We start from the raw sequence: 22,646 nt of genomic DNA, 5'->3' as shown, positions 1-22,646 counted from the left end.
CTAAACTTTTGGACCAACCCCCCTACACCCTGTAAAAAATGTTTGCGCACACACCTCCAATGTATAGTTCTATGTTTAGAAATGTATATACATGATCATCATACTGACCTAGTATGTACATTTTAAAACATACACACAAAAAATAGGAAATTTAAAAGGTAGAGGCTCTTGTATGAGTGACTTTGGAAAAGTCTTATTGCTGCTTTTGGGGTAATACTGACCCTGCCTTTTCTTTGCAAGGAGTGTAAGTGCCTTCCAGAGGACCCCAGGCCATAAAGAGACTCCAGAGGGTTCAGGACACCTGCATCCCCTTGCCCAAGGGCCAGCCAATCTTAAGAGGGATGGACATGGGCCACGAGTGGGAGAGAGCTCAAGAGGGACAGGAGGGAGGAGGCTCCGGCACGGGCTGCAGCTCCCGTGAGCCTAGCTATGCCCTGTGTCACTAGGCCAAGGACCGGGCCTGGATGGGGCAGCTTCCATCCCTTCAGGACCCTCTCAGCCTGCCTCCAACCCGCCCCTCCCCTCGCCCTACCTCCCTTGCCCGTCAGCAGTCACAACCTTAATAGGATTTCTATTTATTACCGCTGCTTCCCTGGCCCACTCTGCTCAGGAATTCCATTAGGTTTTCCCGCCTGGGGTGTTCTCTGCAATTACTCCTCACACGTGGCTGTACTGGCCTTGCTCCAGGCCCGGTTCCTCTTCACTTCCTGGCCCCTCTCCTGTCTCCTGTCAGCTTCTCTCAACTGGACACAGTCCCCCCAAGGACTCAGGTTCACAAGGGCAAGTTGGCCTGGGGTGTGTGTGTGTGTGTGTGTGTGTGTGTGTGTGTGTGTGTGTGTGTGTGTGTGTGTGTGTGTGTGTGTGTGTGTACGTGCACAGTCACACTTCTGTTCACGTGTGTACACATATGTGCGTGCACACGTGCCTCCGTCTCCTGCTAAGTCTTTCCATACCTACCTGTCTGAGATAATTGAAGTATGTACTGAGCATCTACTGGTTTTTTTTAATTTATTTTTTATTTATTTATTTTTTTGGCTGCGTTGGGTCTTTGTTGCTGCGTGAGGGCTTTCTCTAGTTGTGGCGAGCGGGGGCTACTTTTCGTTGTGGTGCGTGGGCTTCTCATTGCGGTGGCTTCTCTTGTTGTGGAGCACGGGCTCTAGGCGTGCGGGCTCAGTAGTTGTGGCACGTGGGCTCAGTTGTGGCTCACGGGGTTTAGGCGCGTGGGCTTCAGTAGTTGTGGCGCACGGGTTTAGTTGCTCCGCATGTGGGATCTTCCCAGACCAGGGATCAAACCCGTGTCCCCTGCATTGGCAGGTGGATTCTTAACCACTGTGCCACCAGGGAAGTCCGCATCTGCTGTTTACAAGCAGCTATATCTGGCCACTTCAGGGAGTCCAGGAAGTGGAATCCGTGGTCCCTGCCCCATGGGGCCAAATGTGTTTATGCAAATGTAATATGTAATTTTAAAACATATACAATAATGTAGAAAGTTTAAAAGGTGGAGACAAACAAATATAAAAACAGATTCTAACATTTTCTCACACTCCAGTGGATCATCTTGTATCCCCTGGGAGTGCAGGTCCCCCTTTGGAGACCGCTGTGTGAATGAGAACCTCAGAAGAAAATCCCATTCTAGGTTTCAGGCTGATAATAATGCCCAAGGGAAGAGAGACACTAGAAGCAGCGTGGGTCCAGGGTCCGGTGACTATAGGCAGTGAGGCTCCAGAGCTCAGCTGAGGAAGGGGGAAGTAGGGGCTGGGAGGATCGGGAAAGACTCTATGGTGAGAGGGGGACTAGGGCTGAGCCTTGGGGTATAAATCAGATGGTGAAAGGGTCCTCAGGAGGGGTGGTGGGGGCCAGGCTGTGGCCCACAGGGAGGACCGGAGGGAGAAACCTGTAAGTACATGGAGGGAACAGGCAGTAACCCGTGCAACTGATCAGGGATTGTGCAGTGGGCTGCTGGCAAGGTGGGCTGGGACATAGGCCTCGGGGGGCCTTGAATGCCGAGCCAAGGAATCAGCCGAGGCCTGTGTTCAAGGCCAGCCTTGCCATTTATTAGCTCTGTGACCTTGGGTGAGTCACTGGCCCTTTCTAAGCCTCACTTTGCTCATCTGTGTAAAACAGAAATAAAAAGACAATGTATAAGTCAGTCTCTATCGCAGGAGCAAGTTAACCGTGAAAGAGCAGTTTATCTCTCACTGGGACTACTTGTCCGGCAAGGGTGGGCAGGGAGACCCTCCTCTGTGTGGTCACGCAGGTGCACACTCTGCAGGATCGTGGTTGCTGCAGGAAGCAGGGGGCAGCTAAAGGCTTAAGCACCAGCTCTTCTACGCTTCATCCCAGCAGTGTGACTTCTACTCAGGGCCCATCAGCCAGAACTAGTTAGGTGCCCCCACCTCACTGCCTGAAGGCTGGGGAATGTGGGGAAGCAGTTAAATAGTTGTCTCTGCCACAAAGGGTATCAACAAGGTGTGTGGAGAGGAGAAGAGCCGATGATACGCGTATAGGACTTAGCATGGTGCCTGCCACACACAGATGTTAACCAGATGGGTCCAGGGACATCGCCACCGGCAGGGCCAGAGCTCCCAGGGCCCTGCCTCTTGTTGAGGGATCTCAAGGTTACTCTGACCTCTTGGGTCTTACCTCAGGCTCCCTTTTGCGGGAAGCCTGTCTGAAGCATCTGCAGGAATGCTGAGGGGCGTCTGGATCCAGCCCGCCCTAGTGACCCCTCCCCGCTCAGACACAGCCATCAGCACGCCCACTGTGAACAGGATGCCCAACACCACCAGGGACCACTCTGTTGCTTTCCCCTGGGATTTGGCCAGTGTCTCTGACGGTAGAGGACTGGCCTCCTTCCCACAGGGTCCCACTTCTCCAGGGCACAGTGAGGTGCAGAGAGAGGAGGAGAGGCAGCCCAGACTATCCCACCCTAAGGTCACCTGGACCATCTTCCTGTCTCCCCATAGGGCAGCACCCAAACCACCCCAGATGTGGTCCTGGGCTGGTTCCTAAATAAGAGAGAGAGAGAGAAATTGCTTTCTCAGTTGCCCTGTTCTTTTGCATCTCCCATCTCTTCTCCACTCTCCAAAACTCTGGAGGGCTTCAGATCTGGCCAGGGAAATGCTCCCAAAGCCTAGCCTTGGGTGCTAATGGCCAGGCCCCAGGTTCCCAAGGTGGAGTGTTCAGCCACATCACCGACAGGAACAAAAGACAGCAGCCACAGGCACTTGCAGCGCTGCCCAAGTGTCCAATGTCTGGGAAGAATCAGAGAACCTCAAAGGGGAATCAAGAGCTGTTGGAAAAGACTTTTTTTGTCATTTTTCCGACTTCTCTTTCTGAGGGGAGACTCCATCTGTCGGGATTTGTGTCTGGGTTGAAAGTGACTCTGGATTTGCTAGGCGTGGCAGGAAAATGTTTACGGAGCAGATTTGGAGGAGGGAAGGGCGCGTGAGGAGAGGTCAGATCCCTTTGCTGTAGATTCTCTAGAACATGTGATTCTCCCTTGCATTCATCCTGAGTGTGACTTTGCGGTTATTAGTGTGGTGGTCTCAAGAGTATCCGTCTTCCCATTAGGCCGAATGACCCACAGGTAGGAGCAGGTCCGCTTTTGCTCACCCGTGTAACCCAGTGCCTCATACTCTGCCTGGCACTTGGGGGGGCACGCAGAAGTTCATTTTGGTTGAGTTAAAAACATGATTAAATGATAAAAGAAGCAATGAGGTGGCCCAGGGCTTTAGCCAAACTGGATCATCAGTCAGTCCCCTTATGCTGAAGCCTAAATCCGGCTGAGTTTGTGTAGGAAGGTGACCTCAAAGGTCCACTGTGGGGCGGTAGAGGGTGCTGATGGAAAACAGGAAGGGAAGGAGGAAGCAGTTGAACCTCTCAGTCAGCCCTTTGTGGCAGTCTTTCCTAACAAGGATGCTAATCTAATTCACAAAGCCTAGATAATGCCTGCCATCCCTTCCGCATCCAAGATTCTACTCAGCCTCTCACTGAACCTCAGGGTCTGCCAGACCCTTCAAGACAGCAAAGGTGCTTGAAAGAGGCCCTTTCTCCGTCCCAAGGACGGCATCCCTATTGTCAAGTCTCGCTGAGTAATCTCTTCCCCTTTGCCGGGCTACAGAAAACTTACAGAAGCCAGAGGAGAAAGGGACGGGCTGGGCTGAAACCAGCAACCACCCGTTTGTACCGTGTGACAGTTGAGATGCAAAGAGATGGTTGTAATGCAAACCACACCAAAAGAATCTCAAGGCAAAGGCCCCAGGAGTCAGCCTTGGTATGGGAGCTCATCTCTGAGTTTCAAACGAAAGGACTCGGCAGCATCATTCCCCCAGCTCGCCTGCCGGCAGCATCATTCCCCCAGCTCGCCTGCCGGGCGTTCTCTTGTCTCCTCCTCGCTGCTGTTCTCGGAAGCCACAGGGAGTAGCTACGCACTCACCCACTTGGATCCCTACCATATCCTTACCCACTCCCTTGCCCTCAACATGATCTTTGCCTTTTCCCCAGTTTGGTCAACTTTTCCTCTCCTGATCTTGCCTGCAGCCCTCCTCCGTCCTACCTACGGCTGCGCCAGCCACAGGCTGCCGTGTTTTCCCGTCTGCACTGATCGGGAGGGTTGGCAGTCTCTGTTCAGTTGTCCTAAAAAGCCACTCTTCTACTTAGTTGCGAGTCCTGCCTCCTGCCTCCGAAGGGCTGGGGGCCAGAGGCGGGGAGTGTGGAAGCCCATCCGCGCCTCTGGCTGCTTTCCAAATTCCAGCAAAGGGGATTGTTGTTAAATGCTGTTTCTGTACGATGCGCGACCCCGCCCAGCTGACTGGGCTAAAAACGGACAGTTCCTCTCACATGCTCATCAGGGGAAATGCCATCCGTGTTATATCCTACCTTTATTCTCAGGAGTTGGGAGCATTTGATCCACTTTACTTCTGACCCACAGCTTCTCAGAACAGATTGGCTGCTGTCCTTGAGAATATGTTTGCAGAGGAGAAGGGTCGGAGTGGAGAGTGGGGTGCCAGTATCCCCCCAGAGAGGCCTCTGCTGCCCGGTTCTGCCCTATTCTGGGAATTGCAGTCATTACAGAATGGCCTTCAGATGTCATTAATTTGCGGGCTGCCCGCTGCCCCCTGGCCTTTGTGAGGGACGATATTGAAATGTACACAGGTGGGGGGTGATGCATTCATTCACTCAACAAACGTTATGGTGCCAGGCCTGCCAGCCACGGGGAGGTGTTCTTCTGTGACTGTGAGCCCCAGCGGGAGCCAGCTGATGTGTTCTGAGTCATCTTTCTTTAGGAGCCCCCCGATGGCTGTGTTAAAAATGGGCTGTCGGGGGCCATGGGTGGAAGCAGGGAAACGCAGCAACGTCTCCTGTACAGAAAACCCTCCCACCTCCCTTGACCACCTGTTCCAGCCGGCAGGTGCTTCCTAGCATCTGACTTGAGACTCTCCTGCCCTATAGCCAGTTTCCTCTTAAGGTGTTTGCAAGAAGCCAGAGAACGCCAGGCCCCTTACAATGAGACCAAAAAGTCCGCTAGAAACCGCCTTCAGAACGCTTCTCAGGACCCTGAGTGGCTGTCTTCAGCCTTTGTGACTGAGGCTCTCCCGTGTTCAAATCGACCCAGGGTTTTGAACTCTGACTATAGCACTCTGCTACCAGACCTGTCCGGAGCTCCCGGAGAAAATGGTGCTGGAGTGAGCAGGGAAGCCCAGTCCCACCCCTCACTCACAGAGGGATTCCAGGCAAGTCATGTCCCCACTCTGTGCCTCAGTGGCCACCGCTGGGAAACCATGGGTTGGAGCAGTCAGCCTGAAGCCTATAAATCCTAACACTCTTTTTGTCCAAAAGGACCTAGGTGGGAAGGGGGAGGGCACCGCCTGAAGCTTCCCTAACCCTAACGCTAACCAACCTCCGACATTGGCCCATCCTCCCCCCACCCCGAACTTGCTTCAGCCACTTCTGCTCCCCTCTTTGGGCAGAGGGGCCTGGCACTGCTGTGGGCCTCATGCCCTGCCCCCAGCCTCTCCCTGCTTTTTTATTGGATACCACCTGGGGCAGCCTGGCCCTTCATGGGTTAGGAAGAAAGAGCCAGCTAGAGTGGTTACAGATAAGGGCTTTGAAGCCAGACTGCCTGGGTTCAAATCCTGGCGCTGCCACTTTTGTTCTGTGTAACCTTAGGGGACTCATTTATCCTCTCTGATCCAGTTTTATTATCTGCAAAATGGAGGCAGTGATAATGTTTAGCTCATAGAGCTATTATGAGGATTAAATGGGTCAAGATGTGTATTTAGAACAGTGCCTGGCCCATAAAAAGCACTCTTTAAATCCTAACAAGTCTTATTCCCAGCCCTGGAAGATATGTGTATTATTGTGTCCTTTCTAGGGAAAACGAAGTTGAGGTTCAGAGAGGTTAAGGGACTTCCCCAAGGTCACACAGCCGGTGGGTCTCAGAGCTTGGCTTTAAACACTCCTGTGCCTCTTGCTCATCTCCCTACTTACAGCCATGACTCCCCATTCTCAGAGGTTTGTTCCCACCAAGCAGGTGGGTCTCCCACCTCCAGCATGGCTGGTGGGAAGGCGAGGGGGAGGTGAGGCATTGGGGGCAGCTGCACCACAGAGGTGAGTGGGAACACATCTGGCAGGAGCTAATTCCTATTTCAGGCAGGAGATGACACTATTCATTTGTTTGAGGGGCATTGGGAAAAAAACCAAACAAATGGAGTTACCCACCTCCCCAAGGAGAAAACATCACCAAACAGATAAGTAAAAGAAAGCAAATGACAGGGAGAAAAGGCCATATTCCAGAATATTGGTTTTATTTGTAGGCATGAGGGGGCAGTGAGAAGGGGAGATTGCTCTCATTCTCCTGTTAATCTTGGCTTTATTTTTATCCATCACCCTCATTTTCCATTCCACATGTGTTCCAGGCCTGTCAGGGAGCCCAGCCCGCAACCTTGTATTTATTTAAATGCATTTTCGCATTTGTTCCTGTTAGTCAGTCTGTCCAGCCTGCGGTTCCTCTGGCCCTCCTCCCCACACAGCCCTGCAAGGTTGTGGGGCGGGCCCCATGGGCCCCTCCCAGGCATCCTTTTAGTCCAGGGGTTCTTAATCCAGGATGGGAGCCCACTGACTCGCCAAGGCATCCTTGACCCTGAATGGAGAAAAATCTGCATCTTTATTTTTGCTAACCTCTACCTGAACTTTTGCACTCCCTTTAATTATGAAATAGAAAGAAACCACAGCGGCCTTAGTAGTACCTGTGACTCTGAGCCCAAGAGAAATCTCAGATATTTTCATATCGCATTACAGGTGTCACAGGGATCTCAAAATATCATTTACACTCTTCACTACTTTGAAATTACGGTGTATATTAGACCTGCTGCCGAATCTCATTGTTTTATGCATTAAGAAGCACATAATTCTACTCTAACACCCTTTTTAAATGCTTTGATAACTGTATTTCAAGATAATTAATTGACATTGTGGTCCCGTGTGTTTTATTTTATGCAATTAAAATGTTATTCTCTTAAGGGGGTCTGTGGGGGTTACTAGACTGTAACTAGGGTCCATGGCACGAAAAAGAGGGAAGACTCCTCCTTAATCCCTGTCCTCACTAACTGACCCCCTTCAGCCGGACTCCCTCCTTGGGCTTTTGCTGTAAGGCTGACCTTCCAGTGGTTCTCAGAGTTGCCATCCTGAGCTGCACATCCATTTGGGGTGAGGTGGGGTAAGAACAGAGAGGCCACTTTCTCCATGTCAGACATTCAGCTGAGGGTCCATTTTCCGGCTCTGGACCCTCCAGGCCACTGTTCAACTGGGCCCCATAAATCCACCCACCAACATCTACTTTGCAGTAGAGGCACAGGAAATCTACATCCCTGGCACCCTAGGGAGTGATCCCAGCTGCCCTAAACTCTCCCTACCTGCTGATGTGACCCAGCACATGGACCTCTGCTTTCCTATTTTCCAAAGCAATTGGAACTAGAAACCAAAGTCTAGAAGCAGTGACGAGAGATGAGGGAGAGAGGGGAGGGCAGGCTGCCAGCATCGGTGGAGGCAGATGTAGGTTTCTGCTCCCTGTGGATGTGCGATTATCCAATCATCCAGGCCCTTCTTTCCCCTCCATTAGGGAGATAACTGGGATCTGGCTGGAAATGACCCACCTCCCACTGAATCCCCCGCGGGGTATGAGGGAAGTAGATGGAATGCCTCCAGCATCCTGTACCTCTCGCCCAGCTTGTGATTTCATCACTGAAGTAAAGCAGAGAGGAGGTAGAAGACAAGGGGTCTGGCCCAGGGAACTACCAAGGCACGGCACATTGCCTAAGCCCTCTCCCCCCAGCCAGGTGCCCATCCTGGCTACTCCTATTTCTGAAAGGTTTTCTGGTGGTTCTGTTGCAAAGCAGGGGTTAAGCGTCCACCCAAAGCACAGTCAGCATAGCCGGGACCTGCGATCCGTGGTGCCTGGGTGAGCACCACTCTGCGCATCTGTTCCCCGCCTCTGCCCTGGCTGCGGGCAGGCGTCTGTCTGCGAGACCTCTGCCGTGTCACAGCTTCAATACATATTTTAGGGTTCCTCCCTCAAGATTTAGGCTCACCAGGAAAATATCTTTTGACTTCAAAGCAAAGCCGCTCTGGAAAGAAAGCCAGGGGGAGCAGGGCAGCCCCATCGGTGCTTTTTCCCATTAATTTCTCCCCAGTTGCCTTGGCTAAGGATTTTTCCGTGCGTGGCTGCATCCCGCGGTGTGATTCCTCCCAGCATGCTAAGCTCCAGCCTCCCTGAGGAGCAGAGGGTGTCCTCGACATGATTCAGACCCCTCCCAATTCAGTCTCACCGTAAATCTACTTAGCATGCTTCTTACGCCAGGCCCCGTAGCCCTGGCGGGGGTGTGAAGCAGGCAGGGCCTGTTTGGCAGCTGTAGTGCCAGCACCCATACCTCACCCCTCCCCACCCAAGTACCCACAGCTCTAGAGTCCCCTCCAGCGGCTGGAGGTCATCTTCCATGTTGGATCTGGGGGATTGCTCCCCTTTTACCCAGCTCCCTTCCCCACACCCACCACCTCCCATTGGCACGGATGGGAAGTACCGGCAATCATTTTATCCCCCTAAAAGCAGCGTCTGGTCTTCCTGGAGACCCCCACCCGGATCATAAACAGAACTAACAAACTTCATGCTCTCTCCGTCGCCTCTTGGTTGGGTCATGCCCACTCTGGTGCCCCTTCACCACGGGCCCTGGTGAGCCCAGCCTCTCCCTAGAACGTGGTTTCTAACTCCCACACTCGCCCACCTGCCCCATTTGCCACCCGCTGTCACGGCCCCAACAGCAACTGGTGGTGTGTCTTGTTCATCCCCGTCTTGAAGGGTAGGGATAAGCAGAGCTCAGCTAGGAGCTGTGCCTGTGTATCCCACCCCGTCACCGTGACCATGGGCTGTGAGACATCCTCATCAGCAAGGCACAGGGAGTGCAGAGCCCTGTGGAGCAGCCTTGGGGAGGGCCGGCCACCGAGGAGGCCGGGGAGCATCCTCCCCTGCTTTCCTGGGCTCCTGCTGCCTCTGTCCCCTGAGCGGGGAGAATGGTGCAGGGATGGGCCGGGAGGTGGGTAGGAGGCTTTCGATGCAAGGCAAGGTTTCATGGCTGTGTTGTCATTCTGTCCATGAAGGCCTAGGGCAGATGTTTCCTCCTTCCTCTCCAGACCTTCTCCATTGAATTTGAAAAGGGAATTGGGAGTGAGAGAAGTTTTCGAGATCAGTGTTGTCATATGTTTACATCCCAAGTTGGAAGGATGTTTCGGTGCAGAGAAGAGTGTATTTCCCTCTCCTTTGTCCTGACAAGGGCCCTGAGCCTAGTGTCAACAGGCAGAAGGTACCTCTGCTCTTCTCACTTGAGCACAACGAATTTAGACAGGAACCTTCCACGTGAGGTCACAGAGCAGGGCCAGCGATACACAGCGAGCAGCTAGTGAAGCACGCAGGGGAGCAGGCCGGGGGCCAGAGGAAAGAGATGCCCTAGAGGGACTCTTGCATTGAGTGGGAGGCGGGAATCAGTCGTTCGTTCATTTATTCAGCAGGTATTTGTTGAGCACCTACTGCGTGCCACATGCTCTTCTAGGCACTGTTCGTAAGTGAACACACAGGCGAAGTCCAGCCCTCGGGCAGTGTATGTGCCAGCAGTGGAAGGCTGAAGAAACAAATCGATGTATATTATGTCCAGTGGTGATGAGAGCCATGGAGAAAATATAAAGCAGAGTGAGGGGCCTAAGGGAGTGCTTGGGAGGGGAAGGGGTTAGAGGAAGTCTCTCCAATAAGATGACGTATGAGGAGAGACCTCAGTGAAGTGGCGGGTGAGCTGTGTGGCTGCTTGGAGGAAGAGCATTCCAGGCAGAGGGAGCAGCCGGCCTGGTGGCTCTGAGGCAGGAGTGTGCCTGCACGTCGAGGAAGCCACGAGGAGGCCCGTGGGCTGGGGGAGGGCAGACAAGCCTGGCTGTTTCTGAGGCTCTGCTTTCGGAGGCAGGAAGATGATCGTGAGCAGGGAACAAGGCACTTGATCGGACCAAAGTTTCAAAAGGACCGTCTCTGGAAACAACCCAGATGCCCAGCACCTGATGAGTAGATAAACAAAGGTGCTGTCTCCGTACAGTGGAATCTTATTCAGCTGTTACGGTAATGAAGTTCTGATCCATGCGCGACACAGGTGAACCTAGAAAGCAGGACGCAGGCGAAAGAAGCCAGACACAAACAGCCACACAGTGGGGGATTCCATTTACATGAAGTGTCCCGAACAGGCGATCCACAGAGACAGAAGGCGCCTTGGTGTTCGCAGGGGCTGGAGGGAACGGGAATGAGGAGGGACTGCTCGTGGTACAGGATTTCCTTTGGGGATGATAAAACTGTTTTAGAACTAGATACAGGTGGCGGTTGTACAACGTGGGGAATACGCTCAAAACCACTGAATCGTACACATTAAGATGGCTAACGTGGGCTTCCCTGGTGGCCCAGTGGTTGAGAGTCCGCCTGCCGTTGCAGGAGACACGGGTTCGTGCCCCGGTCCGGGAAGATCCCACATGCCGCGGAGTGGCTGGGCCCATGAGCCATGGCCGCTGAGCCTGTGCGTCTGGAGCCTGTGCTCCGCAACGGGAGAGGCCCGCGTACTGCCAAAAAAAAAAAAAAAAAAAAAGATGGCTAAAATGATGAATTTTATCTCAATTACAAAACTTTAAGGATGCACTGGCTGCCTGGGTCCATAGACAATGCAGGGCAGGACCATTCCTAGGAGGCGAGGGCAGTAAGTGGGCAGACGGCTGTGTGCAGGGGTGGGGAGTGGTCACCTCCTGGGCGTGATTTGAAGGGAGAGGATTTGCTGGGGTGATGGGGGTCCTTGAGAATGACTGCACGAGCTGTTTGACTTGAGCAGTTAGGAAACTGGAGTTCTTACTTCCTGAGATAGTGAAGCAGTAGCTTTGGTGAGGGGAAGGTGGAATCCGTGGCTTAGCTTTCAACATGTTAGGTTTGACATGCTCGTTAGACATTCAAGTGGAAATGCCGGGAAGACAGAGGGGGTGTGCTGGTAAACGCCCAGCAAGCGGCTCTGGGGTTGGAGGACCCTAACATGTAGCACTTGGTGATCTCTCTGGTGTACATACTCCTACCATGGCCTATCTCAAGCTACCAGCATGACGTCAGCTGGCTCTCCGCGATCCTAGAAATCCGACAGGAGCCTCTCGAGCCAAGGAGGCTCCAGCCACACTGTGTGGGTCCAGGCTGGAGGGGAAAATGGGAGCGTTGCCAGCGTCTGGGTTGTAGTTAAAGCCGTGGGTCTAACCAGGCTCACCCAAGGAAAGGGGTGTGGGTAAGAGCAGAGAGCAGGACTGGGGGCTGAGGGCACCTCAGCGTTCATGTTAGGGAAGATGAGGACGAACCAGCAAAGACACTGAGAAGGAGCGACCCCTGAGGGAGGAGGAAGGCCAAGAGGCAGCACTGAAGGCCAGGAGAACGATTGAGACAGTGGTGGGGAGACAGGAGGCAGCCGCCTGAACATCTATCAGTAGTCCCCAATTAGCATACATATCTGTATTTACTTTTCTGTTCTCCGCATAAGGACTCTTAATTACCCTCATTAGGGAAGGTCCAAATCCACTGACATTTACTGAGCAGGTCCACCAGGCTTTTTTCTGTTTGTTTTTTTAAATCCACTTAACCCTCTTCTCCCGCCCACCTTCAAAGCCCTCCCTAGTACACCGGCTTGGCCCTGCCCTTAGAGGGATACAGGACTTTCCTTCCCTAGCTCTGCAGTCCACGCAGATATGCTAACTCATCCTATAGGAACTGGACTGTGCTTAAATAAGCAGGCCACAGGTGAAGTGAGAATCGAATGGATCTGAAAGGCATTCTGCTGAGTGAGAGCAGCCAGTCTCAAAGGCGACAGACGTCCTGTGTGATTCTATGACATTCTCAAAAGACAAAAGTCTAGTGACAAAGAACCCATCAGTGGTTACTAGGGGTTAGGGGTAAGAGAGGGGTGACCGGAAAGGGATAGCACAAGGGAGTTTGGGGTGGGGGTGGACCTGTTCTGCATCCTGTTTGTGATGGGGGAATGCAAAGCTATATATTCTAAGATGCGTAGAACTGTATACCCCAAAATGTCAATTTCACTGCATGTTAATTATAAAATTTCTAAAAATTTATATTATTGAAGACCTTTCCACCCACATCCCCCCCAAAAAAGATGACGTGAAAGGTACCCGCATAAATAGCACCACTGATGGACTTTTATGCTCAGATAGCACCATCCTTCTCTCCACTGTCATTTAATTCAACAAATATGTAATACCACCCCCCTGTAAGGGAGAAGGGTAGGCTCCAGGGCCATGAATGCCACCATGAGTTTGAACCTAATTCAGCAGGCGGTCAGGAGCCATCATCGACAGTTCTTGAGTATGAGTGATACCCTCAGAGAAGTGCTTTAGGTTCATTAATCTGGACAGAAGGAGAAAGAGGACAGGGTGATGGCAGAGAGCGCAGATGGGCAAGGGCTGGATGTGGGCTCCGTGAAAAAAGATGAGGGTTGGAGTGAGGCTAGGGTTTGGAATCCCAGAGGTGGAAGTGGCAGAAGCTCAAAAGGGCAGGCGAGGCCTTCCCTGGTGGTGCAGTGGTTGAGATCCGCCTGCCGTTGCAGGGGACACGGGTTCGTGCCCCGGTCCGAGAAGGTCCCACATGCCGCGGAGCGGCTGGGCCCGTGAGCCATGGCCGCTGAGCCTGCGCGTCCGGAGCCTGTGCTCCGCAATGGGAGAGGCCACGACAGTGAGAGGCCCGCGTACCGCAAAAAAAAAAAAAAAAAAGGGCAGGCGTGGGAAGCAGCTAGATGGAGGAAAAGACGGCAGCTGGCACCACTCTGCTGGGCGTGGCCAGGCTCCTGGTTTCATCATTCTCTCAACTTAGTTCTTCATCTGAATGCCCTCCACCACCCTTGCCTGTTCTGTCTCCGAGTCTCTCTCTGTTTATCTTTGTCAGCTTTTCTTTGAATCAGATCATCCGTCTTTGCCCCCCTTCCCACTGTCTCTGTCTTCTGATTTTTTCTCACACCCACACATTCACAGATACATACCTGCAGCTCATTCACTCATGCCTGTATTGCTTTGTCTGTTTAACCACAGTTACTATGTGGCCAGTACCTGTGTGCCTGGGAAGCCATGGCATGGGTCATGTAGGCAGGGCTCTTTGCAAACCTGGGCAGCTGTGCCCGGGTTTGACTTCAGGATGCCCAAGGGCAGCTGAGCGACACTGTCATCAGGCATGGTCACCCATCTGCCTGGAGCCCAGTGCCCTGTCCCAGCCTAGGACCCTTTCCTTAGGGCATTTGTGGTGCCTTTGTTCTCAGGGAAGGGGCCCCAAGTCTGGGCAGCTGCACCCAGCAGAGGGCAGGAAGGAGATGAAATCACCCACTGCCCTCTGGCTCCCAGGACACCCAGGGTCATGGCCTCTAAATTGTCTTGAGTTCTACCTGGCCCCCCTCCGCCAAGCCTCTTGAGGCAATGGGATCCCTCTCCACCCGTCCCTGCCACCCAGAGGCATGGGGAAGGTGGACTCGCTCTTGGAGAGGCAGAGGAATATAAAGTGGTGTGATTAGCGCGGGCAGGCAGAGTCCCCCTCCTGATCTCCATGAGGCGTGTAGATTTCTTTGCCTTGCCACATTTCTCTCTCTGTGGGAACAGGGAGATAGTTTTAGCACGGTAAATGGACAGAGCCAGGCGGCTGCTCAGTGCAAGGCCCACTCCCAGCTCTGCACCCTGCCCCTCCCTGCCCCGAGGCCGAGGCCCCTAGAGGGCCCAGCCAGGAAGCAGAGGCTGGACACCCCCTCCACCAGCCCAGCCAGGCTCCCCGTCCTCCTGCTGTGGCCCTGCCCCTCAGGGCTTGTGATCCTCTGCAGAAGGGACCCCCGGAGGGAGGGGCAGACTGGGATGCACACCCTTTCTTTTGGCCTCTCCTCCCTGCAGCTCTGAGTACACTTACACTTCACCCACTGCCCCAACCCCAGCCAAAACTCGGGTGCAGAGTTTGCCAGTGGAGTGAGAAAGGGGATTGAAGCCAGGTGTGAGGGTGACGTCCAAGTTGGCAGATTCTGACCAGAATGGCAGACTTTAATGTTAGCAAAGTGGCCGCCTGCGCTGGAGGCCGGGCCACAAGGAAGAAATCCTTAAGCTTTCCACTTCGGACAGGTGCCTTCTAACAGGGCCCCATGCAGGAGAGAGGGAGGAAACGATGAGGCGGCCGTGGCCTGGCTCCCGTGGGATCTTGTGGGGTGGAGCATATTGTTCCGGAATTAAGAGCTCGGGCCTCATGAATCTCACATGGTCCCTCTGCCCTTTGCTCGCGGAGGTACCAGTCCAGTACCTCTGGCCTGGGCAGCAGTCTCTGCATGTGTGGGCCTGGAAAGGTCCCTTTGAGCCCTGGGCTTTCCACATAAAGCTTGCCGTTCAGCCACACCCACGGGCACTATTAAGGGGAGCCTAGCCCTCCTGACAGGTACGCCCTGAAGCCACTTTGTTTCAGTAAGTACCCACTGGGCTGATTGCTCAGGTCCCTAGGAGTCCAGGGTAGCCTAAAGATTTGGAGGAAATGGCTATTCGCTTGGGGCATAGAAATGAGGCCAGAGCGACTGGTTCCATCTCTAGGGGTGGGTACAGTTAGCTTTGCTGTATCTAGTGGACATAGGTGGCACCTGTGACCCCCAGACGGAGCCCACCCAGAGCCATGGTCACCAAGGCTGAGCAAAAGCTGCTAGTCCGCTGTGCACCCTCCTCATTGGTAAGGACCAGCTCCTGTGTGTGAGCTGCTTGGGGGTTGGAGCCTCCGAAGTCAGCTCAGACTTTGGGGAGCACCTATGGGACACAGGGGCTGGTGTGGTTGGAACTAGATGCTTAGACACCTTGTTTTCCACACCCAGCGCATGACCTCCACACCTGGACAGTGGTGCCAGCCGGCCCCTGCTGGGCTCTCAGACTCTCTTCGTAGAGTTGGGGACCTATTATCCTAATATGCCTGAGATTGCCAAGGTTTTAGCACTTTAAGCCCGCATCTCAGGAACCCTCTCAGTCTCAGGCAAACTGAGACAGCTGGTCAACCAGGGGCAGTGCCCATCATTAACGATGCAGGCTTGAGAGGGGGCCCACTCCAAGGCTCTGAACCAGACAGGCCTGGAACACAGAAGAGAAAGAGACAGCAGAGCTGAGCTACCCCCGCTTGACATGGGCTTTGCTGGGTCCCTGGAGTTGGGACTCAGCACCCAGGGACAGAAGGGGTGGGGAGAAGGGCAAGGAAAGAAACAAGCTGACAGGTGTAGCTGGGTGAGGTCCCCATAGTGCACTAGGGTAATGGGCTGCAAATTAGGAAAACAATTTGAAAGCACCTGTCCCTCATTTACCTTAATGCATGTACCCAATGCACATTGTAATTCATTTCCCAGAAGAGCTGGGGTTGGCTGCAGGGCTGACAGACCAGATCCCTCGGGAGGGAGAGAGGAAGGGAGGGAGAGAGGGAGAGAGGGAGGGAGGGAGGTGTGCACGTGCAGGTGAGGAGCACCTGCCCACCTCTGGATCTCTTCTGTAGATGAATAATACACACGTCTGCTAGTGATGGAACTGACAGCTCTCTAGTATTCTTTCTCTAAAGTGCCAGGTGCCAATAGGATTGAATTAGATTTCACAGGGGTTATTGCAATACATGGAATTCACCAACAAATTACTCTTAAAGAGGGAAAATCAATTATTTGGAGCAGAGATAAGCTGAAGGCAAGGCAGCCTCGGATTGATCCTGTCTGTGCAGGCGTGTGTGGAAGTGTGTGGAATTCAACAGATAACCTGGGGAGAGGAGGGCCAGGTCTGCCGGAGAGAGGGTTGGAGGAGGGGGAAGCAGAGGAAGGGCGATGGGGGGAGGAGGAGGAGGGAGAGAGGAAGAGTTGGAGGTCGAAGGTAAAGGAGGGAGAAAATGAAAAGGGAAAGGGGAGAGGAGAGGGGGAAGAAAACAGGGAGAAGAGGGATAAAAGCAAAAGGAGAAGAGAGAAAAGATGGAGAGGGAGGGAAGGGGAGAGAGAGAAGGATCAGAGAAGGCTTGGAGAGAGGAGTGGACAGAGCAAGTGCGAAAAGCAGTTTGAAAGAGCACAGCAGGTGTTAACGGGCCCTTAGAGAATCACCCAGTCCGAGCTTCCCATTTTGCAGATCAGGGAACCTAGGCCCAGAGAGATAAAAGGTCCTGCCCCAGAGAGGAATGGCAGATCCAGAGAGAACCTCAGATCCCTGGTTCCTGACCTCAGGCTCACACTGTTCAAGGGTCTACACCACAGAGGAGCTTGGGAAGGGGGTGTAGGTGGACGGAGAGCCTGAAATGAGGGCTGTCCTTCACCCTGCTGCATCCTGGGAACCCTCCCAGGCCCAGGCCAACTGGGACAGTTGGTCAACCAGGGGCAGTGCCCACCATCTCTGATTCAGGCCTGAGAGTTGGCCCACTCCCAGGGTGGAGAAGCTGAGGCTCTGAGCCAGGCAAGCCTGGGATGCAGAAGAAGAAGACACAGCAGAGCTGAGCTACCACCATGTGACATGGGCTTTGCTGGGTCTCTGGAGTTGGGACACCACGCCCAGTAACTGGAGGGGGTGGGAGGAACACAAGGAGACAGAAGGTGGCCATTCACCCAGAAATTAATGGGGACGTGCCGGCATCAGCTCTCCCAGACTCTGAAGCTTGGCAGGTCCCTGGGGACTGAGGCGGAGTCAGGGGATGGAGGCAATGACAGTGCAGGGCTTCTCCCCATTGTCCCCTGGACTCCGCCTTCACAGTGGGCAGCCTGCGCAGTGGGTGGGGGAGAGCTGCCCTGGGCAGGCGGGCGGGGCCAGAGCAACTCGGTGCCCCCCTTAAGTGTGGGGCTGGGGAAAGAAGCAGCAAGTTTTGAAGTGAAGGGGTGAGGAGAGGCCGGCCCCCTGCCAAGTTCACTTGGGCATGTCTGACTGGAGTTAGTTAAGTGAAAGGATGGACAAAGGAGTGATGAAGAATACATCTTCCGTGGACTTTTGATTTTCTGCCATTCAATAGCATGGATTAGACCAACAGGGCACAGTGGAAGAGGGAGGGAGGCCTAGGGCCCCCTGCCCAGGATGGGGGGTCCCCTCACCCCTGCACACATCCAAGCCTTTGTCCTTCTCTGCCTGCCCCTCTCATTCCTGGCCAAGCCAAGGTCTAGAAATCAGCCCCTCCCCAGGGGTACGTCTCTCCCTCCCTCCCCTTGCAGAACAGTAACCACTCTCCTTTACTGAGCATTTACTCCATCCCAAGCACTTTACTAATATTTTGCTGCTCTCCCACAATAGCCCTATCAGGTAGGCTTCATTCTTCCCATTTTGCAGGTGAGGAAGTTGAGGTTCAAGGAGATAAAACTGTGCAAAAATCACACAGCTGGAAAGGGTAGTACCCGCATCTGGACTCAGGGCTAACTCCAAAGCCTGTGCTTTTAGCCACCGCTGAAGCTTAGGGCCTCACACCTTGGAATCACTGGTCAGAGGGCTGTTCCCTGGCTGGCCTGAATTTTGGACAGGGCTTCTGCGAGGGTGGCACTGACTCTGTGGGCCCATCTCCGCATTCCAGGTCCCCAGCACCATTCCCACCTTGAGCTAAGGGTGTCCCACCAGCCCACAGAGCTCTCTGGGTACCTCTGGGGATCCCTGGGCCTTCTTCGTCTTGGTTCACAACACTGCAGAGTCCCTAGTCCCCTCTACATGCACGTGACCCTGGTTCTTCCTCGTCTATTGAAAGGAATTAAGGTCCCCTCCAGGGCACATCGTGGTTCATAGGGTGGGGTGAGGGTCCCCTAGCATTTGGGTACAAAGGAAACACACACACAAGGCTCCTGCCATCAGGGAGCCTCCTGTCTTGGGCAAGAAAACATAACCCACAAGTCAGGCACCAAAACCTGGTGAAGCAGAGACAACACTGCTGCTTAGTCCTGTGGGGTGTGCTTTATTCTCCCCACTTCACAGAGGAAGACATTGAGGCTCCAGCAGTGGAGGTGCGTTGCCCAAGGCCACACAGCCAGGAAGCAGCAGAGCCTGTTCCCAGCCCTGAACCCCATTCTCTCCGCTGTATTACACCACTGGGTCACCAACCCGCCCGCTACCCTGACCAACAGTGGAGGGAGATGAGCGTCTCTAAGGGGCAAACTGGTGCCACCTCAGCAGGGAGGTGCCTCAGGGTGGGGAGAACCAGGCAGGAGTCAGCAGGATGAGGAACGCACCTGCAGGTCTCACATCCAGGGAAGGAGTCTGGGGGCTGCGTCAGGCCTTCCTCCCTTTGGGAACCAGGTCACCTGCAGAGGGAAGTACCAGTGGCCCGAGGCCACAGGGGATGTGACTGGGGGAAGCCATATCCAGTGAGAAGTCAGGTGCAGGCTCTGAGAGCACCCAGGACACCTCCAAGCCTAATGGCCTGACTGGGTGGAATCTGCTCCCCAAGAGGAGGGAAGGGCCCTGCACATGGCAGCTGTTAACCAGTGTGAACGCCACCCGGGACCCCGCCAGGGTTGTCGTGAGCGCTCAGTGAGCTAACAGTTGTAGAGGACCCAGCACATAATAACCTCTCAATACATAGTTGAAAAACAACACTGGGTCAATCACGGAGCCAGTATTGGCTGTGGGAGCTGCAAAGATGCTAGGCAGGAACGTCCTTGCCGGGCAAGCTCTGCTCTGACCGCCCTCAAGGCCACCCCTCCACTTCCAGGAGTGGGAGGGGAGCTTTGGGGAGTCGAGGCTGGGGAGGCAGCCCCTGCTGGCAGCGGCCTATACCTTGGGCTGGGGGCTGGTGTGCTGCCCTCCACGGGGTAGGGGACGGTGGTGCCAAGACTTCAGTCACCAGGAGCAAAGCGTAGCTCGCTGCACGGGGCGGGAAGAGTGAGGAGTGATTTCATGCGTCCCTCCCCTCCAATAAATAAAGAAAGCCAAACTGTCGCAGCCCCACGGGCAGCCAGCCGGCACCCAGCCCGGTGCGGGGAGGGGCCGGCGCTGCAGCTCGGCTCTGGGACCCGCGGCTGCCGGCTATCAACATTCTCATCGCCTCTCCTGGCTGGAAGAGAATTTAATCCACTGGGCTCCTCTCCACACACACTGGGATCCTTTTGATGTTCCTCTTTATCTCCTCTCCCAACAAAATTGCCCCTCGACAGCTCCAAGAGGGCCTCCTGCCTCTCCCCCTCCCCCCTCCCGCCCCGCCCCACTAAGCAGCGCGCACTCGGCTCCCCACCCCCGAACGGGCTGCAAGGAGCAAGGGCGTGGAGGACACAGGACCCAGAGGAGCAGGGCCGCACCCTCCTACAGCCTGGGCTCCCCTCCGCTCCACCTGGCTCCCTGATCTTGGCAGAGGCGCGCTTTGCCCCTTGGGCCTCGCTCCTGGCATTTAGCGAAGGTAGGAAGGGTCTTCCAGTGTCATCTGTTGCCAGTTCTTTGCACACATGAGGAGCAGCGTTCTGTAGAGGGGCCGGCATGCAGGAGGCCAGGAGAGGTGATAAAGAGCTTGGACTCTGTAGGAGTCAGTAGTGATCCACTGGCAGCTGTGCATCTTGAACAAGTTACCCTCTCTGGCCTCAGTTTCCTTCTCTGTAAAAAGGGTGGACTGATGCTGACATCACTGGGATGTGAAAATTTTGGTTAAGGTATGAAGCACACGGTAGAGGCTTGGTAAATGGAAGCTGCTGTTTTAGAAGGCTCTGGGCTGAGGGCTGCAGTTAATAGGGGTTTTGCACCAACTTAATGAACTGGGTAATAATCCCACACACACATCCCGAGGGATTAACAGTCACAAGCCAAGTCCCAGCGGGAATTAGCCCTCTGGGCAGGTTCTGAAAGGGGCAGGCTGAGCATTTGAGGGAATTTAGCCGGGGTCTCAGGACAGCCATATGCGGGGTCCTGACAGCTACAGTGTCGAGCCTAGTGAACTTCCAGTCCCTGGCGGCAGATCAGCGAGAAGGGAGCTGACCTCACTTGTTGAGACCCAGAGATCTCATATGAAGGGGCCAGGAGGCCCTGGGGTGGAGAGGAGGTCGGAAGCCCAAGTGCTCCGGCTTGGCCAGGCGCTCATCCTGCATCTGCACTGAGCTAGCACCACCTTCCCAGGCGTCCCCTCAGTCCCTCTGCCTGCGTACTCCCTCACCCCCAGCCTTGCTGGGTCCCGGTGATTCTCCAACTTCAGCGTGCATCAGAACACCTGGAGGGCTTGTTAAAGCAGTGCTGAGCCCCACCCCCAGGGTTTCTGATATGGTAAACCTGAGTGTGACCGCCAAATCTGCATTTCTAACAAGTTCCTGGGTGATTGTGATGCCACCCGTTCCTGTAGAACACTCAGAGAGCCACTGCGGTCCCCGAGTAGTTCTCATCCTCGGGTGCACGTTAGAACGAGTAACCTGAAGAGCATTACAAAATCCTGATGTCTCGTCTCCTCCTCCCCAAGTCTAATTTCCTTGGTCTGGGGTGCAGCCTAGGCGTGGGGGTATTTTAAAGCGCCCCAGGTGGGTTGTTTTTTTAATTAATTAGTTTGTTTATTCTTGGATGCATTGGGTCTTCGTTGCTGCACGCGGGCTTTCTCTAGTTGTGGCGAGCAGGGGCTATTTTTCGTTGTGATGCACAGGCTTCTCATTGCTGTGGCTTATTTTGTTGGGGAGCACAGGCTCTAGGCGCATGGGCTTCAGTAGTTGTGGCGCACGGGCTTGGTTGCTCTGCGGCATGTGGCCCCTAGGGCTCGAACCCATGTCCCCTGCATTGGCAGGCGGACTCTCAACCACTGCGCCACCAGGGAAGCCCCACCTTTCTTTTTGAACCCCAGTGTTCCCGTGCTCCAGAGCCTAGAGTGGCTCCCTACTGCTCACGGAAGCAGTGTCGTGCTGGAGCCCTCCAGATGGCGCCTGCAGAGGAACTCCAGGAGAGCTGCAAAGCCTCCCAATACCCCAACAACCTCCCCGGCTTCTGTACATGGACCCTTTGTAATCAGCTCACTTGTCTGCCTCATCATCAATTCTTCTTCTCCACTGCGTGCCTTGCTTAGGCCAGTGGTTCTCAAACGGTGGTCTCAGACCAGCAGCGGTATCCGCATCACCTGGAACTTGTTAGAAATGCAAATTCACAGGTCCACCCCCGATCTACTGAATCAGATACTCCTGGGGGAGGACGGCAATTGGGAGTTCACCAAGCCTCCAGGTGAATCTGATACACGCTAAGGCCTGAGAGCTTCGTGTTTAAAGCCACTTCCTCCACCTGGAGTGCATTTTCCCTTCATTTCTAAAGCAACTCCTCTTGGGGCAGCCTCCTCTGCTGGCGTCCTCTTAGATTCGGCCTTGGAGTGCTCAGTGATGCCGTCTTGGTTTGCTCAGCTCACTCATATTGCTGGGTGGAACTTCAGTACATTCCCCCCGTGCCCTGGAGCTGCAGTTGGGGGACGCCCACATCAGGCCCTGACTCTGTTTCCCTCAGTGTGGAGGGCACCCCGGCCTGGGAGCTGGGCCTGGGCTCTTATCCTCACTCTGCCGCCAACCTCTGTGAATTCCATTTCCTCTGGAGGGGTTTCCAAGCTCCAGTATTCCTTCATCTGCACCGTGTGGCCCATGGGAAGAGGATCGAACGGAGTAACGGGTGAGGAAAAGCCGCTGAAGTCCCTTCGCATCTGAGCACCTCCTGTGTGCCTGCTCTGATGTGGCTTTGCACTACCTCAGGGGCTCCCAACAGCAGCTACAGAAGGTTATTCTCTGGTTATTCTGACCTGTGTCTGGCAAAGAGTAGGCATCCAGTGAATGTTTGCTGTGTGATTGTTGTTCGTATCGTCAGCTATCTGAACAATTGTGAAACAAGTTTCGGGACATAGTTTTAAGTGGAAAAAATCCAACACAGCAGTGTGTAGAGCATGCTACTGTTTGTGTCGAAGAGGGGAGGCGTAGATACGCAATGCTCTTGCATGCATGGATTTTCTGGGGAAAGAGATCCGGGGATTGGGGTATGGTTGTCTCCGGGGAAGGCTCTCAAAGGGTAGGGAGGGGCAACAGGGAAAGGGAGTCGGTTGTGTGCCCTTTACACTTTTGAATGAACTATGTGAAGACTTTCCGAGCCTGTTTATCACGTCGTTAACATTTTCTATG

The 22,646-nt window shown here is 54.2% G+C and overlaps 1 protein-coding gene across 1 annotated transcript in view; it reads left to right on the top strand.

Moving 5' to 3' along the window:
* The window catches only part of LOC115856345 (cadherin-23), a 371,688-nt gene that overhangs the window by 173,322 nt on the left and 175,720 nt on the right, over nucleotides 1–22,646 (top strand). The window contains exon 11 of the mRNA XM_070043924.1: nucleotides 9,251–9,256. Coding sequence (XP_069900025.1) covers nucleotides 9,251–9,256 — 6 coding nt within the window. The remainder of the gene's footprint in view (nucleotides 1–9,250; nucleotides 9,257–22,646) is intronic.

Source organism: Globicephala melas, chromosome 16 (genome assembly GCF_963455315.2).
Source record: "Globicephala melas chromosome 16, mGloMel1.2, whole genome shotgun sequence".
NCBI lineage: Eukaryota > Metazoa > Chordata > Mammalia > Artiodactyla > Delphinidae > Globicephala > Globicephala melas.
This window is presented reverse-complemented; position numbering and strand designations above follow the sequence as displayed.